Raw genomic sequence first — 24,517 nt, 5'->3', positions numbered from 1 at the left:
CGAAACTAAGAAAATGACATTGGTATTAAAAACCCTTGGCTCCATTTGTATATTTCACCTTTTTTTCCATTAATGTCATTTTTCTGTTCCAGGATCCTTCCATTCAGGGTAGCATATTGCATTAATTTGTCATGTCTCTCTGGTTTGTGACAGTTTTTCAGTCTTTCCTTGTCTTGCAGGAATTTGACTGTCTTGACAGACCCTGCCAGGTATCCTTCAGAATATCCCCAGTCTGGGTCTGTTGTTTTTCTCAGGATTAGGCTGGAGATAGAGGTTTTTATAAAGACTGCAACAGAAGTGAAATGTCCCTTTCATCACATCATATGAGGGGTACATCATATCCATGTGACATCACTGGTGATGTTAACTTTTCTCCACTCCAAAGTTACTGTTTTTCCTTTTTCATACTCCACTCTTTAGAAGAAGCCCACTAAGTATAGCTTGCCCTGTGGGTAGGGGTGCAGGATTGGGAATTAAGTTTATGTAGGGTAGAAAATCTATATATTTTATCTGGAATTCTGTATAAAAGATTTGTCTCTTCTCCCTTTAAGTGTGGGCTCCTATTTATTTTACACTTGGAGTTCTAATTACATGTTATGTTCTTTCTTTTGCTTTGGACACAGATAGCTTTTTTAGTTTGGTTCCTGTGTCCATTAATATCCCCCATCCTTTTGTTTTTTGAAGATTTCTTTCCTGATACGATTTTCAGATTCATTTTGTTTTTTCCCCTTGCCTGCTCCTAGAGTCTGCCATTTCTCCTAAGAGCCCAGGTTCCTTTTATTGGAAAGTAGTATTTAGAAACCAAGATTGGGGTGCTAGGTATACTCATTGCTGTCAGTATGCCACTGCCTCTATGCCCTCTACACGACCTAATCTGGCAGTAAATGTATGTGTATTCACCCATGTGTACTAACCTATAGCTGTAATCGTTTTATTATCTATCTGTCTGTATCTACATTAAGCTAAACATGAGCTCAAACTGATGTCTCCAACTCTCATCCAGTATCTCAGGGTCATTCTAGCCTTCTTGTCTTGTTCACTTTTTTCTCTAATAGTGAGAAAACTGGCTCCCACCATCCATCATCCATCCCCATGAGAAACAATTACTAACTCGGTAGTTCCTATGTGCAGTTCCTTTGGCCTTTAATTTTCAGTTAAAACATTGCTTTTTGAAGTTTGTAACTATTATTACATCATAGGGCACAATTTACATAGTGTATTGATCAACTACAAGCATTTTTTAATTTCCCAATATATGTTATAATCTAGTTGGTTTTGTAATATTGATTTCTAGCATAACTTGTGATTGGGCAACATAATCTGTATGGTTTTGATCCTTTGAAATATGTTGAGACTTGCTTTGTAGCCCAGTTTATGGTCTATTTTTATAAGTAATTTGTCTGTGACTGAAAAGGAACTGAATTCTGCAATATTTGGCTTATAGCCACAAAGTTCTAGATCCTTGTTTATTAAATGTTTCACTCAGACTTTGGATTGTATAGATATTTGGTTTATTTCATGCTGTGTTAATAGATGAGCACAAAATTAATAACCCTTGTTAAGCAATCTCCCATGTGCACTGTGGAGAATTAGAAAATAGAGACAGGTAAAAAAAATTTTAAATATTAAAATATCTTATTCCTACCACTATAACACCTTAGTGGATATAATACATGCATGCCTATACATGTTTTTCTTTTTACCAAAGAGACGCCATATTCTTACTGTTTTATAACCTGATTTCTTTATCAGTGATTTTTCTATTTTCTATTTCTATTACATTTTTATTTTATTGCATCTTCAAAACCCAAATTCTATTCATATTACCCTATTTGGCCCAATTTGATTTGTTTAAATCAGTATCCCAATGCAAGACTGTGCATTCCCCTGGTTATTATACACTGAAATCTCTCTTCATTTAACACATTCCCTTTATTTATGATACTAACACTTTGAAGAGACAAGGCCACTTATATTGCAAAATTAGCCATCTTTTGAACTTATCTCAATACTGCCCACTATACAGTTTGTTTATTCTCTACCCAGTATTTTTGTAGATTGGAAATTACTTTCTGTCCTGAGGGATTCATATTAAATATTTGTGGCTGAAGTACATCACATAGGTGATTATTTATATTCTGTCAAGAGACGCAACATGTATTAAATTGCACTATTAGTTTTAGAATGTTAAAACTCAATTAAGCTAACAGTTTGATTCCTCCATTATCTATCTTTCATTTACTTAATATGTTTAATCCAACATAATCTTTTTTTTTCTGCCTTTTTTTCACAATGTTGGCCAAACACAGCTTAATAGTCAAAAGCATGTGTTTTTTAACAAAAACAAAACCAAAAGTCTTTTAAATTTTCCTTACGTGTTTGGCCCAAGATTTGTGAGAATTATCTTGTATCTTCCCTGCCCCATTCTTGGAATTAAACATTTCTTTAAGGATTCTCTGATCATATAGTAGATATTTAGAGATGACAGTATAAATGATCAGGGTGCATATTGCAACTAGCCTTTTTGACATTTTTCTATTTCCTGAAAATTAACCTGTTTCAGAATTTTGTCCTTTGTAGGACTGTTTTTGATCAATATTTTCCTATGTTTGTCTTTCACTTTTATAATATCTTAATTATTTGTTCTCCCCTCTTTTATTGATTAGTTTAGCTAGTGTATCATCACACATTGAGTTTTTCCCCAAGAGATACCTTTTTGGTTTTTTTGTTTTGTTTTGTTTTGGGAGTTTTTTTTGTTTTCTTAGAGAGTGTGAGGGGGAGGGGTAGAGGGAGCAGGAGAGAGAATCTTAAGCAGGCTCCACGCCCAGTTCCGAGCCCAACGCAGGGCAGCTCGATCTCACAACCCTGAGATCACGACCTGAGTCAAAATCAAGAGTTGGACGCTAACCAACTGAGCCACCCAGGCGCCCCCAAGAGATACCTTTTTGAATTTATGTGTTGATTTTCTTTTTCTAAACTCATTACATTCTGGATTTTTTTTATCTTTATACTTTCTGCTTTCCTTTGGCTTTTCTAAACGTTTTCAGAAATTGTTTTTTATTTGTGTTGAGGTGACAACGTTTTGGGCATTATGATTGTATATTGTACCTTCTGAAATGTAGTATTTTCATTTTTTGTCTGGTTATAGTTCTCTAGTTTCACTGTTCATTTCCTCAGTATCATAAAGATACTGACTCTGTTTTTGATTTTTGACTGCTGACAGCTTTCAAACCCCACCTCTCTGCCCCACCTTTGGGCAAGCAGATAAAAAGCCTGAGAGCTCCCTACTTTGGTGCCTGTGGAAAGTTCAAACCATGCAAACCCCATGCCCAGGAACCCTCCGCCCTGCCCCACACCTTAACTAACAAAAAACCCCCCAAGTCATTGTCTTCCAAGTCTCTCAAGTCTTTTTCAGACCTATTTGGGAACCACTCTGCTCTTTCTAGGAAGCCTTCTTATACAAGTAATAAATCTTTTCACACCTTCCTGATGTATATGTGTCATCATTAGTCTTGACATCCAAGTCAAAGTTTGTGTGGGTATCCATCCTGCCGCTGCTGGCTGTCCACTACATTTATTGTCCTAGCATTTAATTAGCAGAGAGCCTTTAATTTTTTAGATAAAGTGCTTTTTGTTTTCTGATGTTGCTATTATTTTCAGTGTTATTTTTTGTGGTCAGAGAATGTATCATATCACCTGTTACACACATTCCACAATTGAGTCACATACTCTTTACCCTTGACTCATGCCCCGCTCATTCTGCACTGAAACTCCTGAATCTTTTCCTGAATCTGTATTGCCATCTTCCAGCTGATATCTGATATTTCCTTTTTTTTTTTAAGATCTCGTTTATTTATTTGACAGAGAGAGAGACAGAGAGAAAGGGAACCCAAGCAGGGGGAGTGGGAGAGGAAGAAGCAGGCTCCCAGTGGAGGAGCCTGATGCGGGGCTCGATCCCATAATGCCAGGACCACGCCCTGAGCAGACGCCCAACGACTGAGCCACCGAGGCGCCCCTGATATTTCCTCTTAACAGTTCCAGGCACTCTGGTATCCCAAGACTTTCTTCCACATTTTAATGTCTTGTTTCTCTCCAGCATCTCCAAATGGAAGGAATTTCTTATTTCATTCAAGTACATGCCTGTGAATTGTCTGAAAAGGCATCAAAATGCTGGGAAGTACAAGGCTGGCTGTTCTTGAAAATAAAGGAAAGGAAGAGAGGATGTGAAAAAGGATATGAACCAACACAGATTTAGCATATTTAGAATGGAGGAGGAATAATAAAACTCAACTGAAGATAAGTAAAAACAATTATTTGGCACCTGTGATAAATCAGAACATTGTAATTCAGCGATGAAAAAAGGAAGGATCATGTCTGTTCTTGGGGAAGTTTAGGGAAATGTAAATAGAATATAAGATAAGGAAACCAATGATATCATAATTGGAAATGAAGGGATGTTGGAAGGAATGAAGAGCTAGAATGTAAAAAGAGAGACATGGGTATACTTAGATGGAGTTAACAGGTGCAGCCTTTCCAAGGGATAGGACATTTATCCTGAGACTGAAGGATGAGAAGGATCAGCTTACAAAGTGCAGGTCCAAGGAGTCTTGTCAGATGAAACAGTCTGTGGAAAGTTTCAAGTGATAGAGAAGTTTGTACTATATCCTAAGTGCTGAAAAGAGAGAACATGAAAGGAGGTAGGGGCCAAGGGGGCAGTGTTTGGACATGGTAGAAGGAGTCCTGCTATGCTCTGAAAGGGGTTTGGATCATATTCCAAGAGTAAAGAGAAACACTAGAGAAACTTAGGATAAATTCTTAACCTTTAATCTGCATTTCAATCAGTGGTAGAAAGATTCAAAATAGAGATGCCAGGGATTTTTTCCCTCTTAGTTCTAATTTAGTTAGTCTGTGATAGAACCCGGATATCAGATTTATAACAAACTTGCCAAAAATTCTGGCCCACACCTAAATTTCAGTAACTTCACTATCTCACATAAATTCACATAAACATCTCTGAACTCATGGCCTTTCAAAAATTTCACAACCATATTTTACAATTTAGTAAGCCCTTCACTTATTATGAGTGTTGGTTCATATTTCTTTCATAGAAGTTCCATGTTTTCTAGTATAAGAAATACAAATTTCTTTTGTTGTTTTTTTTGTTTCAGATTTGGATTTACATTGTGAGGTAATCAGCTATGTAGAAATGTCTACTTATGAAAAAGATATGTCTTCTACACAACATCAGAGCACATATAACAGTGAGAAACTCTATGAATGTAAGAAATGTCAGAAGAAATTTAGTAGTGGCTATCAATTTATTCTACATCACAGGTTTCATATTGGCAGAAGACCCTATGAATGCAAGGAATGTGGGAAGAACTTTTGTAGTGGTTATCAACTTACCCTACATCAGAGATTTCATACTGGTGAGAAACCCTATGATTGTACAGAATGTGGAAAGAACTTTAAAAGTGGTTATCAACTTACTGTACATCAGAGATTTCATACTGGTGAGAAAACCTATGAATGTAGGGAATGTGGGAAGGCCTTTATTTATGCCTCACACATTGTTCAGCATGAGAGAATCCACACTGGCAGGAGGCCTTATGAATGTCAGGAATGTGGGAAGGCCTTTAGTCAAGGTGGACACCTTAGAATTCATCAAAGAATTCATACCGGTGAGAAACCCTATAAATGTCAAGAATGTGGGAAGGCTTTTAGTAGGCGCTCAAACCTTGTTGAACATGGGCAAATCCATACTGATGAGAAACCTTATGTATGTGAGAAATGTGGCAAGGCCTTTAAAAGAGGTCACCAACTTACCATACATCAGAGTGTTCATACTGGTAAAAAACCATATGAATGTAAAGAATGTGGAAAGGGCTATACCACTGCCTCATACCTTATTTTACATCAGAGAATCCATAAAGTTGGCAAACCATATGAATGTAAGGAATGTAAGAAAACCTTTACTTTGTATAGAAATCTTACACGCCATCAGCGTATTCACACTGGTGAGAAACTTTTTGAATGTAAGCAATGTGGGAAGTCCTATACTACTGGCTCAAAACTTTTTCAACATCAGAAAACTCACACTGGTGAGAAGCCCTATGAATGTAAGGAATGTGGAAAGGCCTTTAGCTTGTATGGATACCTTCATCAACATCAGAAAGTCCATATTGGTGTGAAACAATTTGAATGTAAGGAGTGTAAAAAAACCTTTACTTTGTATAGAAATCTTACTCGACATCAGAGTATTCATACTGGTAAGAAACTTTTTGAATGTAAGGAATGTGGGAAGGTCTATAGTACTGCCTCAAACCTTGTGCAACATCAGAAAACTCATACTGGTGAGAAACCCTATGAATGTAAAGAGTGTGGTAAAACCTTTAGCTTGCATGGATATCTTAATCAACATCAGAAAATCCATACTGGTGTGAAACCCTATGAGTGTAAGATATGTAGGAAAACCTTTACTTTCTATAGAAACCTTACCCTACACCAGAGTATTCATACTGACGAGAAACCTTTTAAATGTAAGGAATGTGGGAAGACCTTTAGACGTAGTTCACACCTTACTGCACATCAGAGTATTCATGCTGATAAGAAACCCTATGAATGTAAGGAATGTGGGAAGTCCTTTAAAATGTATGGCTACCTTACACAACATCAGAAAATTCATACTGGTGGGAAACCCTATGACTGTACGGAATGTGGGAAGGCCTTCAGTCGTGCTTCAAACCTTGTTCAACATGAGAGAATTCATACTGGTGAAAAACCCTACATGTGTAAGAAGTGTGGGAAAGCCTTCAGATATGGTTCAGCCCTTAAAGCACATCAGGGAATGCATACAGATGTGAAACTCTAAGAACATAAGGAATGTGACAATGCCTTTAGGCATGGCCCAGACTTTTTTAACATCAGGCAGTTCACACTGGTGAGAAATTATTGAATGTTAGTCTTTATAGATATGTCTTCACAAGATGAGAGAGTTCATAATGTGGTTGTTATCACTTTATAAAGATTTCAATGTCACTTCTGTTTTAATGGAATGTTTGACTTTTTAAACAATAGCAAATTAAACCCTGAATAGCCAAAGCAATCTTGAAAAAGAATAAAACTCGAGGTATCACGATCCCAGATTTCAAGATATACTACAAAGATGTAATAATCAAAACAGTGTGGTACTGACATAAAAATAGGCACATGGACCAATGGAACAGAATAGATAGCCCAGAAATAAACCCACAATTATATGGTCAATTAAGCTTCAACAGAGGAGGCAAAAATATGCAATGGGAAAAAGACAGTCTCTTCCACAAATGCTGTTGGGAAAACTGGACCACTTCCTTACACCATACACTAAAAATAAACTCAAAATGGATTAACAACCTAAATGTGAGACCCAAAACCATAAAAAGTCTAGAAGAGAGCACAGGTAGTAATTTCTCTGACATCGGTCATAGCAACATTTTTCTAGATAGGTCCCCTGAGGGAAGGGAAACAAAAGCAAAAATAAACTACTGGGACTACATCAAAATAAAAAGCTTCTGCACAGCAAAGGAAATAATCAACAAAACTAAAAGGCAACCTACAAAATTGGAGAATGTATTTGCAAATGACACCCAATAAAGGGTTGTATCCAAAAAATATTTAAAAACTTACACAACTCAACACCAAAAAAAAAAAATCCAATTTAAAAATGGGCAGAAGACGTGAACAAATATTTCTCCAAAGAAGACATAAGAGGGCCAACAGACACATAAAAAGATGCTCAACATCACTCATCATCAGGAAAATGCAAATCAAAACCATGATGAGGTATCACCTCACACCTGTCAAAATGGCTAAAATCAACAACACAAGAAACAGTGTTAGCAAAGATACGGAGAAAAAGGAACCCTCTTGCACTGTTGGGGGGAATGCAAACTGATGTAGCCACTGAAGGAAACAGAATGGAGGTTCCTGAAAAAATTAAAAATTGAATTATCACAGGGCCCACTAATTCCACTACTGGATATTTATCCAAAGAATACAAAAACACCAATTTGAAAAGATGTATGCACCCCTATATTTATTGTAGCATTATATACAATAGCCAAATTATGAAAGCAGCCCAAGTGTCCATCAATAAATGAATGGATAAAGAAGATATATATGCCATCAAAAAGAATGAAATCTTGCCGTTTGCAACAACACGGATAGATCTAGAGGTTATAATGCTAAGTGAAATAAGTCAGAGAAAGACCAATACCGTATGATTTCACTCACAAGTGGAATTTAAGAAGCAAAACAAATAAAATAAAAATAGACAAGCCAAAAAACAGACTCTTAACTATAGAGAACAGACTGATGGTTATCACTCTGGGGGCTGGGGAGGATGGGTGAAATAGGTGAAGGGGATTAAGAGAATACTTATGATGAGCACTGAGTAATGTATAGAATTGTTGAATCAGTATATTGTACACCTGAAGCTAATATGTTGACTATACTGGAATTAAAATTTTTTAAAAAAATAATGACATTTAAAAAAATGGGAATCTCCATTTTTTCATGCCTACAACGTGCATGGAATTTTCAATTAACTTTGTTAATTTGGGGGCGCCTGGGTTGCTCAGTCTGTTAAGCGTCTGCTTTTGGCTCCCCTCATGATCCCAGGGTCCTGGGATTGGGCCCTACATCTAGCTCCCTGCTCAGCGGGGAGCCTCCTTCTGCCTCTGCCACTCCCCCTGCTTGCACTCTCTCTCTAGAGTGCCCACTCTCTCTCTCTGTCAAAATCTTTTTAAAAAAATTTGTTAATTTAATGAATGGCTAAAAGCCTTCTGTAATAATGGCCATGTTACAAATTACCTCAAATCTTAATGGCTTATCACAACAACTCTCACAGTTTCTGGGGGTCAGAAATTCAGGAGTGACTTGGCTGAGTGCTTCTGGATTGGGTTTTTCATGAGATTTCAGTCATCTGGAGGCTTGACACTGGCTGAAGGATCAGGTCGGGTGGCTCACTCACATTGTCTGCCGGCACAGAGAGAGAGTGTCAGGAGAAAGCCGTCCTCACCCACAGGGGACCTGATTTACATGAGGAAATCCTGGACTTGAGGTTGCTGCTGTAAGTGAGTAAGGCTTCTGGCACTTCTTGAGTGTATTTTGCATGTGGTAAGAATGTAAACCATTTATACTCAGAGGACCAGTGGTTGTGTTTTTAAAAATGTATCCACAAATTCTTTGAAACTGCACCCTTAAAAACTGAAGCTTTTCTCTTGCTGCATTCCAGGCTACCTGAAAATCTGAGTAAGTATGTCTGCTTCTCACAGTTTCTGTGGGTCAGGAATTTGGGAGCAGATATGCGAAGGAGTTCTGGTGCCAGGTATCTCATGGATTGAAGATCTTGAAGGGATTGACTGGGGTTGGAGGATCTGCTTTCAAAGGCACCTTAGTTTTGTGGCTCATAAGTTCATCCTGGCAAGTATTTCCTCTCTGGCGGGACCTTTCCATGTGCTGCTTGAGTGTCCTTGCAACAGGATAATTGGCTTTTCTCAGAAGTGATCCTTGCTATAATCTAGTCTTGGCGGTCCCTTCTGCCTCATCCTCCGTAGTAGTAAATAGGTCAAGTCCAGCACACATTCACCAGGAGAGGAATCCAGCTTCACCTTTTGAAGGGGGAAGTGTCAAAACATTTGCAGACATATTTTTAAATCACCACACCTGCCAACACTGCTCATTGTTCAACTCTCCAAAATTAATAATAAACGTGTTCGTGTCATGTATACAGAAATCCTTTAAGCCACAGCAGTTACCTTACCTGTCATCGTTGCCATTCTACCAACTTATGGACAGTGTGTTATTGGCCAGGATACTTATCATCTATCATGGCATCATTTGCAAAATGCTAATCAGGAATACATGATAGTTTTATTATGGAGATTAATTAAAGTCATACTTGTAAAACCTTGGAAGATTATCTGGCCTATAACCTGTGTTCGATAAATATGAGCTGGTACTCTCATCACTAGTTCTGTTGCTGATAGTTTTTATGGGTGAGATTTTATCAGTTTAATTTCAGACAGCTTCTTAAATCCACTCATTAAATTTTACATAATTCTGGAAATAAGTATATAATTTAGGGTGTGTAGAGATTATGAAAATAGCAACAATTCATATTCTCTATTCACATTTAAGATTAGGTAGGAATTAATGGGCTAGTAAAAAGTAAATTATTCTTTTGAAGATTTTTCCTAAATTTGTAATATAAACATTTCTTTTTTAATCAGTATCTAGTCTAAGTTAATATATTGCATTTGGGATTTTTTTTTTACTTTTCTAAGGTAGTACTTTTTTATGTCTTTGATTTTTTTTTAAGGATTTTTTTTAAGATTTTATTTATTTATGTGACAGAGAGACAGCCAGCGAGAGAGGGAACACAAGCAGGGGGAGTGGGAGAGGAAGAAGCAGGCTCCCAGCGGAGGAGCCTGATGTGGGGCGCAATCCCAGAACGCCAGGATCACGCCCTGAGCCGAAGGCAGATGCTTAATGACTGCTCTACCCAGGCGCCCCTTAAGGATTTTTATTTTATTTATTTGACAGAGAGAGAGAGAGAGCACAAGCAAGGTGAGAGGGAGAAGCAGGCTCCCTACTAAGCAGGGATTCAGACATGGGGCTCCATCCCAGGACCCTGGGATCATGATCTGAGCCGAAGGCAGACACTTAACGGACAGAACCACCCAGGCCATCCCTATGTCTTTGATTTTTTGGTAACGTGTCTAGAGTGCCCACATTCTTGATTTATTTCCTCCTGGTATGATTTGTTGATTTGTCCCTCATTTTTCCTATAAGTTGGAAATTATATCCAGAGACTTCATTAAGTTCAGGTACCTGGGTGGCTCAGTTGGTTGGTTAAGCATCCACCTCAGTTTTGGCTCAGGCCAGATCTCAGGGTTGTGGGATTGAGCCCCATGTCAGGGCTCTGTGCTCATTGTGGAGTCAGCTTGAGATTATCTCTCCTCTCCCTTTCCTTCTCCCTCCCCCTCTGCCCTTCCCCAGCTCACTCTCTCTCAACTAAATAAATAAATAAATAAATATTTTTAAAAGTAATGTTATCCATTTTTTGTCATGTAGTTTTCAGTGGGCTATTAAAATTTCCCTATTATTACTTTTGCCAGTTTAAACTTTTAATCACTGAGGGAGATCTGATTTAAAGATAATAATTATATGTCAAAACTGTCCATTGATCCTCATAGATTTACCCATTTTTTTATTTATATGTCACTGGAATATAAAATAAGATACATACAATTTTAGAAGTTGCATCTTTCTAGAGAATTAAACCTTTTATCAACATGTAGTGTTTTTTTTAGTCTATAGTCATCCTTTCAAATTAATCTTGTCTGCTCCAAAATTATGTTAACTTTCTTTTGTAAGTATTTAACTGGTATAATTTTTATCATCTTTTTCATTGCCTTTCTCCTTAAGCTTTAGATATGACCCATTTAACACCTACACCTACATTTTTATTTTTATTTATTTTTTTTGAAGATTATATTTTTTAAGTAATCTCCACACCCTAAATGGGGCTTGAGCTCATAACCCCAAGATCAAGAGTGGCATGCTCCACCTGAGCCAGCCAGGTGCCCCTATTTTTATATTTTTAATAGAAAAAACTCCAAAGTTTTATTTTGTGCAATGGAGTCTCAATAATGAAATTGAGACCTCCTTAATTTTTAAATTTATATTTAATGGAATTAATCCACTTAAATTACCAATGATTATTGACAAACATGAATCATTTTTAGTTGTCTCATGTTCTTTCTATGTTTTTCTCTTAATTTCTTGTTTTCTTTCACATTTACCTATTCTTTCTTGATCCATTTTTTTTCTTTTATCACTTTGGAAAATTTTCACTCTCGTTTGATTCTGTAGGCTGCTAATATAGAAATAGAACAAGCATTTTAACTTAAGAAAGTCCACATTCAGGGGCGCCTGGGTGGCACAGCGGTTAAGCGTCTGCCTTCGGCTCAGGGCGTGATCCCGGCGTTGTGGGATCGAGGCCCCACGTCAGGCTCCTCCACTATGAGCCTGCTTTTTCCTCTCCCACTCCCCCTGCTTGTGTTCCCTCTCTCGCTGGCTGTCTCTATCTCTGTCAAATAAATAAATAAAATCTTTAANAAAAAAAAAAAAAAAAGAAAGTCCACATTCAATTGATACTTAACAGTTTTCCACACACCAATAATTGTTAGAATTCTTCAATTTCAGGGGCTCTTGAGTGGCTCAGGTGGTTAGGCTGGACTCTTGATTTTGGCTCAGGTCATGATCTAGAGTCCTGAGATGAGCCTTAAGTGTGTCTCCTCACTGGGTGTGGAGCCTGCTTAAGATTCTCTCTCCCTAACCCTCTGCCCCTCCCTCCTGGTACCCACGTGTGTGTTCTCTTAAAAAAAAAAAAGCTTTACTTTCAACCTGGCACCTCCACCTACTGCCAGGTGGCTGCTGTCGGTGCAACAGGTACCCCATCAATGATTGTAAGGCCCTTTTGGCTCCCCAGCCAGATGACACCCCAACCTGGATCCGGGCAAGCCTGTGCAGGCGAGAGGGAAAGGCAAGGATGATGGCTCGGGGAAGCAGAAGATGCTGCCATCAGCTTGGTGTTGGACCAGAGCAGCTTGTGTCTGGACCACCTGGAAGAGAACCTCTGCCTCCACATCTGTCTCAAGAAGCTGTCTGAGTCCAACCAGCAGACATGCTTTGAGTTCCAGCCCAGCTCAGGGAGGCCTCAAGGCTCTGCTAGCCCCCAATCAGGCCCAAACCCTTCCTTCCTGGGCTAGGCTTTGGCCCTGGGCACTCAGCACCTGACTTAGATACCTTCTCAAGGTCTGGCCTACAGGTCCCCTGGTAGGTCTACCTGCCTGGGCCAGCCCCCACCACTTGGCATCCCCTCCTGGGGCCAGGTGTGAGCCTGTGACCCACCTTACCTGCCTGTCCAGTTCCTGAGCACTCCCCACTCCTCCCAAGCCTTGAGTGTCTACATTAAGCAGATCTCAAACACCAATGAATGAATTTAAAAAAAAAAAAAAGAATGCTTCCACTTCAATCCTCCCTTAAAAGTTGCTATTATGTAGTTCCTTGATAATTTGTCCTTTAATTTTTTTCAGGGTTTTTTTTCTAAGATTTTTATTTATTCGTTTGAGGGAGAGAGAGCATGAGCGGAGAGAAGCGGCAGAGGCAGAGGGAGAAACAGACTCCCCACTGAGCAGGGAGCCTGACACAGGGCTCCATCCCAGGACCCTGAAATCATGACCTCAGCCGAAGGCAGATGCTTAACCATCTGAGCCACCCAGGTGCCCCTCCTCGTATTTTTAATTGAACAAATTAGGCATTATATTAACAGTTCACACAGTAAATGGTAAGATACATATAGGTTATACAGTAGGAATAGTTTGCACATTTTGTCGTATTTTATTGTTTTTTATTTTCTGTTTTCTATTTTCTGTTGAATTACTTTCTGCCTTCATCCTTGTTATTTCCTTCTTTCTGTTTTTTTTTTTTTTTTTTTTTTTGACTAAGCTCTATACCCAACGTGTGGGCTTCAACTCACCACCCTCAGATCAAGAGTCACACACTCTACCTACCTAGCCAGTCAGGCACCTCTGCTTGCTTTATTTTTAGTTTGCCCTTCTTTTATTGAGATCTTTCTTTTTACCCCTTTGTTCCCCCCCCCATTTTCAGAAGCAAGTCAATCTGTGTAGCTCATCTTTAAGAAAGAGTTCCACATTCTGAAATTTTTAAAGTCGATTATAACATTTTAAAAAATTGTGATTAAAGGGGATGCATTGGGCTCCCTGCTCAATGGGGAGCCTGCTTCTCCCTCTCCCTCTACCTGCCACTCCCCCTGCTTGTGCATGCTTGCTTGCGTGTGCTTTCAATCAAATAAATAAATAAAATATTTTAACAAAATAAACCTATAAACCTCTAATATCTCATTTGGATTTAGGCACTCAGAGCAGAATGTGTGGGCAGGAACCTTGTCTGTAATGCTTTACAATCTTCTCTTGCCATCAAGACCTTCCAGAAAATTAAATAACCTTAAATGTTCTTGAGGGGAGCATAATATTTGTAGGCTTTCACCTAGTCCTCAGTTGTGAAAGTTAAGAGTTTTGATTTTTGTTTCTCTCTTTCCTTTGTACCAATCCAAAGGACAGAAATGCCTCCTGGCCTATTGCCTAGTTGAGGAGAGTTATTGAGGACCAGCAAGAGTTCCAGGGAAAACCTAGTAGGTAATGTATGATGATATTTTTCTGATATATAAAGAAGAGACCAATGGTAATGAAGAGAATGTGGTAGACTATGAATAAATATAAAGAAAACAAAGAGAAAGAGGCTGCTGAGAATGGTTTTAGAAACGGTAGATGTACAGGATTACTCAGGAGATTCATGAGCAATAAATCTAAGAACTGATTTAAAGGAGGAGAGAATTGATTGAAAGAAACCAGAATATGTCACCTCCAAATACATTTCTTTGACATTAAAGTTACTTTGAGCTGAAGGCAATTAAGGAGCTACAAACCCAGAAAGAACTCCCCCTTTTCTGCCTAAAGGCAATAAAAATTATTTTGCAGGAGACGGACTACTCACCCGAGAGAGGGCATCAGAGGAATCTGCAAACAAACCCTACACCATTTGTTTCCTCTTGTATATTTACCTTCCCACAGTTTGCTGCACTTGGAAGCCTAAAACTGCTTTCTTTGTCCTGTCATTTCCCTATAAACTTACTGTTCTTTGTTGAAGATGCTATATAATTTGGAATTCTAAGCCGATTTGAGTTATTTTTGTTTTAGATTTCTCCTAGGTGATACCTGCTGCCCACTTTGATAAGCTGTTTTTCTGCCGTTAATCTTGTCTTTTATTACAGGGGTCTCAGCCAGCTGCTCAGAAGGGTAGAAGGAAAATTACTTTTCCTCCCCTGATCAAGAAGTTCGTAGGTTGTGGCTTCACTGTGTTTTTTGACTACTTTATTGATATTTGTGAATGATTAATTTTTTAGTCCTTGTTCCTTCTTCGCTTAGGGTACTGACCAATATTTTAAGTGAGAAAGACATTAAATTAATACCTATTTCTCCATTTAATCTGCTATAAATATTTCCCCAAAATTCATATTTGTTGTTTTTGTTTTATTTACTTATACTATTCAAATATTTTGTATATTTATAAATAACCATTAAGATTTGCAAATAACGATTATGTGAAGGTTCTCTGTCTCTCTCTGTGTCTCTCTTTGGATTTCTCCCGTTTAGAAAATCTGTAGCCTAAACCAAAATAATAAAAATACTTAAAAGATATTTCTTCAGATCGGTTTTTGGTTTTGTTTTGTTTGCCACTTCTAATTATTCAGTCCATCTTTAATGTTTCTAAGGATGAAGAACGCAATGGAATGAAGAATGTAACGTCACCTGAATACTATGTTAGTCATTTACTTAACACTTCACTGGACACGCTAGACCTTTCCCCGTGGTTTATTATAAAAGTTAACATTTACACACATTACTGAACAGGTTGTCTTTATTTCAGGGGACACAACAGACTGAGCATCCCACATTCAGATGCTCACATCCTGGCAAGCACCCATGGTCCTCGGGGCCACATCGCTGATTCTACAGCGCGAACCTTCACACACACGCCTAAGGCCTCCGAAGAGAAGGGCTCCGCAGTCCCCTTCCCAAAACTCCCTGGTCCGGGACCAGCCGGACTCGCCTTCACCCAGCAAGAACAACCGCTGTACGCGCCCTTCGCCTCAGGTCCCCGCCTCCCGCAGGCCTGTGATTTGCGTTTGCGCACGCCCGGACCGCGCGGCCACTCCCAGAAGTCTCCGGGGCTCGGGCGCGGAGCTGGTTGCTTTACTTCGGGACTTTTACGACCCTGCGCTCCGTGTCCAACGGTGCGCGTGGTGACTGGGACCTCGGGCTCTTTTTGCGTGTCCCTTGTTGGGCTCCGCCCGTGAGTGGCCCCGGTGTGAGGAAGACGTCCTTGTGGGTCACCGCGGAAAAGGCTGTGCGGACGTAGCGTGGAGCCCGCGTGCACGGCGAGTGGAGGTGAGAGTGGGAGTCAGGAGCTCGGGTGCCGGTCCCCTTAGGGCTGTGGGTGCTCGAGCCGCAGAGGAGGGTGCTTGTGTCCTTGTGAGAAAGACGGGAAGAGTGTGTGGGGGGGGCGGAACTGGGGTGCAGTGGTAAGACTAGGAGAGGTGCGCGGTTGCCCTCTTGTGACGGAGACATAAGGTGCGTGTCCTTCATCTGAGCTTAGGTGAGTGGCTCTGAGACTGGTGGCTCTGGGTTTGCTGCTGCTTCCTCCACCTTCCTGTCAGCCACGTATGACTACCACAGAGAAGCGACTCCTGGCGGGAAACCATATACTGAGTCCTCCATGGAGGATTTTGGTAAAAAGGTACAGACCAGCTGTTAGAATGTGAATTTTAGATCATGATTACCCCAGAGACAGGCTTCTAGGAACGTGTAGGATAGACTCCAAGAATGGTATTCCTTCCTGGGACTGCCCCTCCCGGGAGTTTTCTGGGGTTCATTTACACACTTGAGAATGTCCGCATTCTTTGAACCCTAAAGGAAAGAACAACGTGTGAACAGTCTTGCTTCATTCTGGTTAATATGCATGAGGTCACAGCGGATGTAGCCATGGAGGGCAGATCATAAATGCTCAGCACTGTGGCGACTGATGATTCCCTTTCAGGTTTCTGTAGTTAAGAAGCAATGAAAATTTGAGGTTGTGATGTGTTTTTACAAGTTAAAGGACTGAGTCAGAGTTCAAGTGTCCAAGACCAGGATTTCTTAACAGGGGTCCTTTGTATTTGTGAGTGTAGAGGGAACCACAGCTCCCTGAAATTGTGTAGATAATTGTTGCATATATTTGGAAACACTCATTTTCCAGGGGTGTACATAACTCAAAAAATTTACACTTGGTTTTATCTAGAATCAAAAATTGTTATACATTGGGACCATTTTGCACAAAATTAGTGATCAAGATAATGGGAATGGTTGGGAAAGCTCATGACATCAATGAGAGAATATTATGCAGATGATGCGATTTCTGTTTATAAGAATTAGTTATTATAAGGAAAGAGACTTATCTAATGCAACCATCTTTGTTTGTGGATATAGTATTCAAGAAAATTTTAGGGGTGCCTGGGTGGCTCAGTTGGTTCAGCGTCTGCCTTCAGCTCAGGTCATGATTTCAGAGTCCTGGGATTGAGCCCCATGTCAGGCTCCCTACACAGCAGAGGGTCTGCTTCTTCCTCCCCCTTTGCTGCACCGCCTGCTGGTGTGCGTGCATGCTCTCTTTCTCAAATAAATAAAATCTAGAAAAAGAGAAAAATTTAAATTATATATGAAGTTCATTTTTAAAAATAGAATTTTGTAAAACCCTTTTGGGAGGATTGTATCCAGAATGATATTTTAATTGGTTTTTCAGAAAAGAATGGAAGGTATGTAGTCATATTTATTGGACAGCTTCTGTGTACTCATAAAACTTTTCTGCCTATTTTACATACATATTCTCCTTAATCTGCAAAGGCCATTTCCCTTCTGTTAATGGAAAAATCTTTATAATGAAATGTATCTGATTATATCCGTGTAATACGACTAAAGGCTGTTAAAGAACAGGTAAGTGGTAGTTGTTTCAATCACTGATTTTTGATGGCAAGCAAGCCTAGTATGTACAGAGTTTTAAATTTTTTTAATTTTAATTTTTTAAAAAGATTTTATTTATTTATTTGTCAGAGAGAGAGAGAGAGTACAAGCAGGGGGAGCAGCAGGCAGAGGGAGAGCAGGCTTCCAGTGAGCAAGGAGCTCAATGCAGGACTCAGTCCCAGGAACCTGGGATCATGACCTGAGCCGAAGGCAAACACTTAACTGACTGAGCCACCCAGGCATCCCAGTATAGATTTTTTTAAATGAGGAAAATACAGCCTCTGCCATAGAGTGACTTAAATATTTTAAATACTTTTGAATATCTTTATGTTGTGTTTATTATAATAGAATTAATGCAGACTTATTGCAAAAGAAATTAATATTCTAAGAAATGTAAGAAGAAAATCTCACTGTCTGAAAATAATCACTTTTAGTATTTTAGTGTATGTGTTTCCCATTTATGTGTTAAGATTTCTGTGTGGCTTTGTTTTTGTCAAACATAATTGGTGAAATAAAAGAGACAGAGTTCAACTCTTAGTTTGAAAAAGAAATCTAGCCCAATCATGGGTTTCCTTGTACCTCTGTTTGTTAGGGAGGAGGAAATGGCCAGGGATCTCCTTTGAAGAACATTCATTTTTCACCTTTTAGATGTTAGGAATGTTGTTCAAAATCTTATTGTGGCACCAAATTACTAAATAATACATCCTTTCATAATTAATAATTTAAGCAGTGGCATGTGCCTGTAGTCCCAGCTACTTGGGAGGCTGTGGCAGGAAGGATCACTTGAGCCCAGGAGATCTGTACTGTAGTGCACCATGCCCATTGGGTGTCTGCAGTAAGTTTGGCATCAATACAGGAGACCACCACGTTGCCTGTGTACTGCTCCAGATCGGAATCAGAGCAAGTCAAAACTGTGCTGATCATAATTAATAATTTACAGATTTAAGGTTACTTTCAGAGAAAATCGCACTAAATTCCAATTCTAGGTGTCTGGGAAGTACAAATAATATTTCCAAAGTTAGTTTTTATAACAGAAAATAAAGATTGTAATATAAATCCCCCTATTATGCAGAATAAGAGTCACTCATTTGTTAAGATTGCATTTTATCACATCGTGATTATAGGTGTAGATATATATTATATATATGTGTGTGTGTATATATGATATATACATATATATATATACTTAATATATACCCTTTATCAGTCCCCAGCAGCCATAGAGAGCAAGAACTCCATTCAGCATCATAAATCCGCTTGTGTGTGTTTACATAGCTGCTGGAAGTGAGGAAAGGGACATAATGTCTTTTCCTGTCTGGTAATCTCTCTATTTCTCTCTCTCGTTACTAATGATTTTATTAAGGAGAATTATATTTTCTCAAAGATAAGAACTGAAGTTTTTAAAAGTAAAGAGAAAGCCCAAGAAGCACAAATTTTCTATGAGAAAAACATAATGCAGCAGAATTAATTTCCATGTATAATAATGGATTAAGGAAAGGCATCGTGTAATGACTTTCATTTTCAGTAGTGATAAATAATTTATATCAGCCATCTTATATTTTTTAGTGTTTATATAGGTTGTCTTGTTTATTCTTCAAAACAGTCATACATAGTAGGTAATTTTCTTAACCTTTCTTTGCTGATTTTGTAATAAACAGAGGCACTGAGGTATTATTAACCCTCACAGCTTAAAGCTTATTTTCAATTCCTAGAAGTCTGACAATAGAGCCTGTGTTCTTAATTTCAACAGAATATCACCTCCTACATTATTCATACCTTTTAAAACCTGTCTTCTTCACTGAGTTAATATTGTTTTCCATCATTTTCTGTGGATTATTAATGAAGCCATATTATGTCACCATATTGCAGACCATAATATATTTAACCTGTTGGCTTCTGTGAGAAAGTTATGTTTTTAATTTTTGGTTATCAAAAATTATTCTCCAGTGAGCATCATTGTGCACATGCCCTACATACTTCTATAGTTATTTCCTTTAAAAATTTCCTAGAAATGGAATTCTGTGGTTTAAAAAAATCAGACTTCTGTTAAGGGCCTACAAAATTCTAGACCTAGAAATTTTTGGCTTTGGAATATTACAATCCTGGATAGCCATAGTTGCTTCCTTTAAAAACTTATTATCTAAAATGAGGTAAAATCTGAATAGAAATAATTGTAAGGCAGTGTGTGGTGAAGACCAGTGGAGAGATTTAGGTGACCTACTTTGTGAATACAGGAAAGACACACCAGTGTATCTATAGCAACAGTCAGGATATAAACAAAACATACCAATTCTATGGAATATCTGGGGTAATAAGTGGATTTTGTGCTGTGACTTTTTTTTTTTTTTAAGATTTTATTTACTTATTTGACAGAGAGACAGCCAGCAAGAGAGGGAACACAAGCAGGGGGAGTGGGAGAGGGAGGCAGGCTCCCAGCGGAGGAGCCTGACGTGGGGCTCGATCCCAGAACGCCGGGATCACGCCCTGAGCCGAAGGCAGATGCTTAACTGCTGTGCCACCCAGGCGCCCCTGTGCTGTGACTTTTATATCACAGTTTTCCTTCTAATTTTTTTAGATGGAAAGTAAAACTAATAGGATATCAATTCAGTTGTTGTCTGGGGGACATGATGGCTTAGCTGACAGGTTTAGAAAACAAACAAACCCTTCTGTCAAGAAGACTTGACATAGGGGCGCCTGGGTGGCACAGCGGTTAAGCGTCTGCCTTCGGCTCAGGGTGTGATCCCGGCGTTATGGGATCGAGCCCCACGTCAGGCTCCTCCGCTGGGAGCCTGCTTCTCCCTCTCCCACTCCCCCTGCTTGTGTTCCCTCTCTCGCTGGCTGTCTCTATCTCTGTCAAATAAATAAATAAAAAATCTTTTAAAAAAAAAAAGAAGACTTGACATAAAGCTGCACAAGAGTATCATCAGTTCGTATAAGAGATTACACAGAGACTGCTTCCTGTTTCTTCTAGACAGAACTCCATCATACCTGAAGAAATGATAGCATGAGTTCAGATAGTGGGATCCAAAGGAAACAGACAAAAGATAAGCTATTCAGTAAAACAGACTAACTTTAGATAACAAAGGACTTTCCTGAATTCTCCTTTTTGGATATCTTCCTCCTAACAAAGAAAAAACACACATATATTTCAAGCTAACCTATAGTCATTGTTACAGTAATTATGAAGCAAGCTTTAAAAAGAAAAATCAAGAAAGGGGCACCTTGGTGGCTTAGTTGATTAAATGTCCAACTCTTGATTTCAGCTCAGGTCATAATCTCAGGGTCCTGAGATCAAGCCCCGAGTTGGGCTCTGCACCTGGCAGGGAGTCTGCTCGAGATTCTCTCCCTCTCCTTCTGCTCCTTCCCATTGTGTGCTTGCTCTTTCTTTCTTTCTCAAATAAATAATCTTTTTTTTTTTTTTAAGATTTTATTTATTCGACAGAGATAGAGACAGCCAGCGAGAGAGGGAACACAAGCAGGGGGAGTGGGAGAGGAAGAAGCAGGCTCACAGCAGAGGAGCCCGATGTGGGACTCGATCCCACAACGCCGGGATCACGCCCTGAGCCGAAGGCAGACGCTCAACCGCCGTGCCACCCAGGCGCCCCTCAAATAAATAATCTTAATAAATAAGTAAATAACAAAAGAAAAATCAAGATCAATATAAAAAGAAAAGCACTGTTATTGGATAGCCCTGTAACCTTCCAGACTTTTTTATCTACTGATTTCAATTGTCTGTTTTTCTGCCACTTTTTCTCTACACTGATTGATGTATTCTTAGGTTTTTAAAAACATAATAATTATATTGGTCAATCTAATGATTCTTGACAACACTGTTCTTGACAACACTGTTCATGACAACACTATTCTTGACAACTCTGGAATGTGTCTCATATCCTTAAATATTTTTTCCAACTTCACATTTGATATCTACTTTGTATTGTAGTACAGTGATGGTTTGTCATGTATTTAACTAGTAAGATTTGCTAGACTTAACGTACTGAACACTGACGTTCCATCTCCAATGTCTTAACCAACTTCACCCAGTTCCAAAGCCACAAAAGAGGTTCTCATTAAGATGATGTAGGCTCTTTTCAGTCTCATAAGATGAGAATAGAAGGAAGAGGATCAAAATAAGACTGCACTGCCTATTCTTGGGTCTGCATCTGCCTCACCAAAGTGATGCAGTGGGCAGAGAACTTCTGCTGACATATCTAGGTCTGACTTCAGTGCAGATATGTTTCTGTTCTATGATTTTGTTCATCAGAGACCCCTAGGATTTGGGGAAAGAAATGGCCTTATACTAGAATCCTAATCTCCCCAAATTATGTGTGATGGATAATAGGTTTGGAACCTGGAGTGGAATATCCTAACATTAATTTATGTCCTGTTGGAAACACTAAAGCAAAATCGGTCTCAAGGTCTTTCTCTTCTCCCAGCTCTGACTTTCTGGATCTGTGCTTTCCTGTTAGAGGAATCGTGAGGACTGATCCACTCTTGCAAGTCTAAAACCATGGCCCACATAAGTTGGTGTTTCTCTCCTTCTTCAAATATGTGTGGGTTTTTTTTAGGTCATGTGAGTATTTTCATTAATTTTTCTAAAGTTTACTACCAGCAGAAGTCCCATCCAATAACCTTCTTCCCATCTTTTGTTCCAGTGAAATGTGATACTAGATTACCCAGCGTCCTCTCTGTATGACCTCTTGTAAACTAACTAGTGTTTATGTTATTACCGCAGAATTATTCAACATGTCTTAAGTGTGCATTCTTTTATCAAGGGCAGTGATGGAGTGGTGGAGGAGATACGTCCTTTAAAGTAAAGATTTATGTTGCGTGAGGTTGTTCTGTAGTGTGGACAGTTGGATACAATGGTTCTATTCGACCATCCATGCAAAGACTTTGAAATTTTCCAGACTTGAGATTTATGGGTAGATAGGATAGAAATTTGGTATTGAATGACTTAAGTCTCATTGTAGAGTAAAATCTCATAATTTGTGTTAATTAGTATATAATCGTGATTTGCAAACTGAGTCATAGACTTTGGCAGGAAATTCCTGAGAGATAAATATGAGGACTGTTCTGTTGTTGGATGAAACATACTAAATTTAGGTGATATGTGCATAATTCATCATCCTTCTTCAGTATTGTTTAACTCAATGTATTATCTATTGTTGTATAACAGATTACCCCAACACTTAGTAGCTCAAAGCAGTAAACATTTATCTCACAGTTTCAGTGATTTGGAAATCTAGGCATGGCTTAGCTTGCTCTCCTGTCTGGATCTCTTACAAGGCTATCAAGGTCTTAGTGAGGGCTAAAGTCATCTTAAGGCCAACATTGGGTGTATCTGTTTCTAAGCTCACTCACCTGGGTTTTGACAGGATCCAGTTGCTCATGGGCTGTTGACTGGAGGCCACTCTTGGTTAAGCAAGTGAGACATCAAAAGAGGGCAAACAATGTGGCAATGATAGTCTTTTGTAATCTGTCAGAAGTAACATTTCATCACTTTAGTCATATTCTATTTATTAAAAGCAAGTCACTCAGTTCAGCTCACACACATGTGAAGGAGAGTACACAAGGGCATAAATACCTGCATGTGACCATTGGTAACCTAAGTAGAAGCTACCTACCATACTCAGCATAAGCTAGGTGTTCAGTGACAGATGGTAGATGACAACAAGAAAACTACATATCATCATAAGTAGTAGGTGAACACAGAATCACAGAATTGGGGAAGACCTTACAAATTTGATACATTCTACCTGTATAAATGATTAAATCCAACATATCCATAAATTATATCATGTGCCAGAAAGTATATGGGGTTTGTCAAAACAAAAAATATTTATGGTAGGATCTGACATAATGAAGTATTTCATGCTTGAGGGAATTCTTAATTTTATACAAACCTTATTTTCTAAAATTGAGACTTCCTACTACATTTTGAAAAATATTTGATTAAATTTTCTCTTCTCTAAAAAGCAGAAATTTTCTTCAGCAACCCATGTTTACTGAGTTTATGTGACAGATAACAAAGATTATGCTTGAATTCACTATTTAATAGTCAGTGGTTATTATTTTATCTAGTCTCAAATGATTCAAATATTTAAGGAATATTTTGTCTGTTCCAGCAGGCTTCTTAAAAAATACGTATATATTCTGCTTCAGTTCCCTCCTGTGTTATAGATTTTTAGCCTACATACTTGCTGTATTGCTTTCTTCCTGCAGTGCAGTCTTTATCTCCTCTCCTTCCATCTTCAACAAAATATTTCTCTAATTTCTCTAGTAATACATGGGTTTGCCATTTCAGAGATCTATGATATTCAGGGATGTGGCCATAGACTTCTCTCAGCAGGAGTGGGAATATCTTGATTCTGTTCAGAAGAACTTGTACCGGGATGTGATGATGGAAAACTATGAATACCTTGGTCTCACTGGGTATGTTTATCAGCGTCTATTGATTTAGGATAATTTAGAGTCTATTCTTTAAGATAAGCATTTTTTTCCACTGTGATTTTCAGAGCTGCTTTTAGGAAGCTAGTTACATTTCTTTGTTATTTTCTCCCAAAGAAATGGTTTGAGCTTTGTCAGTTTGGAAATTTCCTCTCCATTAACTATTGTTAGGGAGGAAGGATTTTCCTTTACCCTTCAGAATTCTTCTAGCTGGTCTAAGAATTAAATTGATGTGAGACAGATTAACTGGAGGAAAAAACCAAAGTTTATGTATACACAGAGTCCACAAAATGAAACCGGGACCCCCAAAATGATGAAATCAGACAGGTTTTATACTTTTTAGACAAGGAGACAACAAATCTGTGAAGATTTGACAGGACGAA

General features: G+C 38.7%; 1 protein-coding gene and 1 long non-coding RNA gene across 2 annotated transcripts in view; both read left to right on the top strand.

The window, feature by feature from the left end:
- Nucleotides 1-24,517, top strand: part of ZNF573 (zinc finger protein 573) — a 70,194-nt gene that overhangs the window by 32,421 nt on the left and 13,256 nt on the right. The window contains 1 exon segment of the mRNA XM_034638440.1: nucleotides 5,169-6,898. Within this exon segment, the coding sequence (XP_034494331.1) occupies nucleotides 5,169-6,898 (1,730 nt within the window).
- LOC109488687 lies at nucleotides 9,277-17,291 on the top strand. Its single transcript, XR_004618993.1, has 4 exons — nucleotides 9,277-9,294; nucleotides 14,188-14,267; nucleotides 15,559-16,079; nucleotides 16,288-17,291. It is a non-coding gene; the product is annotated as an uncharacterized LOC109488687 (long non-coding RNA).

Source organism: Ailuropoda melanoleuca, chromosome 12 (assembly GCF_002007445.2).
Source record: "Ailuropoda melanoleuca isolate Jingjing chromosome 12, ASM200744v2, whole genome shotgun sequence".
Classification (NCBI taxonomy): Eukaryota; Metazoa; Chordata; class Mammalia; order Carnivora; family Ursidae; genus Ailuropoda; species Ailuropoda melanoleuca.
This window is presented reverse-complemented; position numbering and strand designations above follow the sequence as displayed.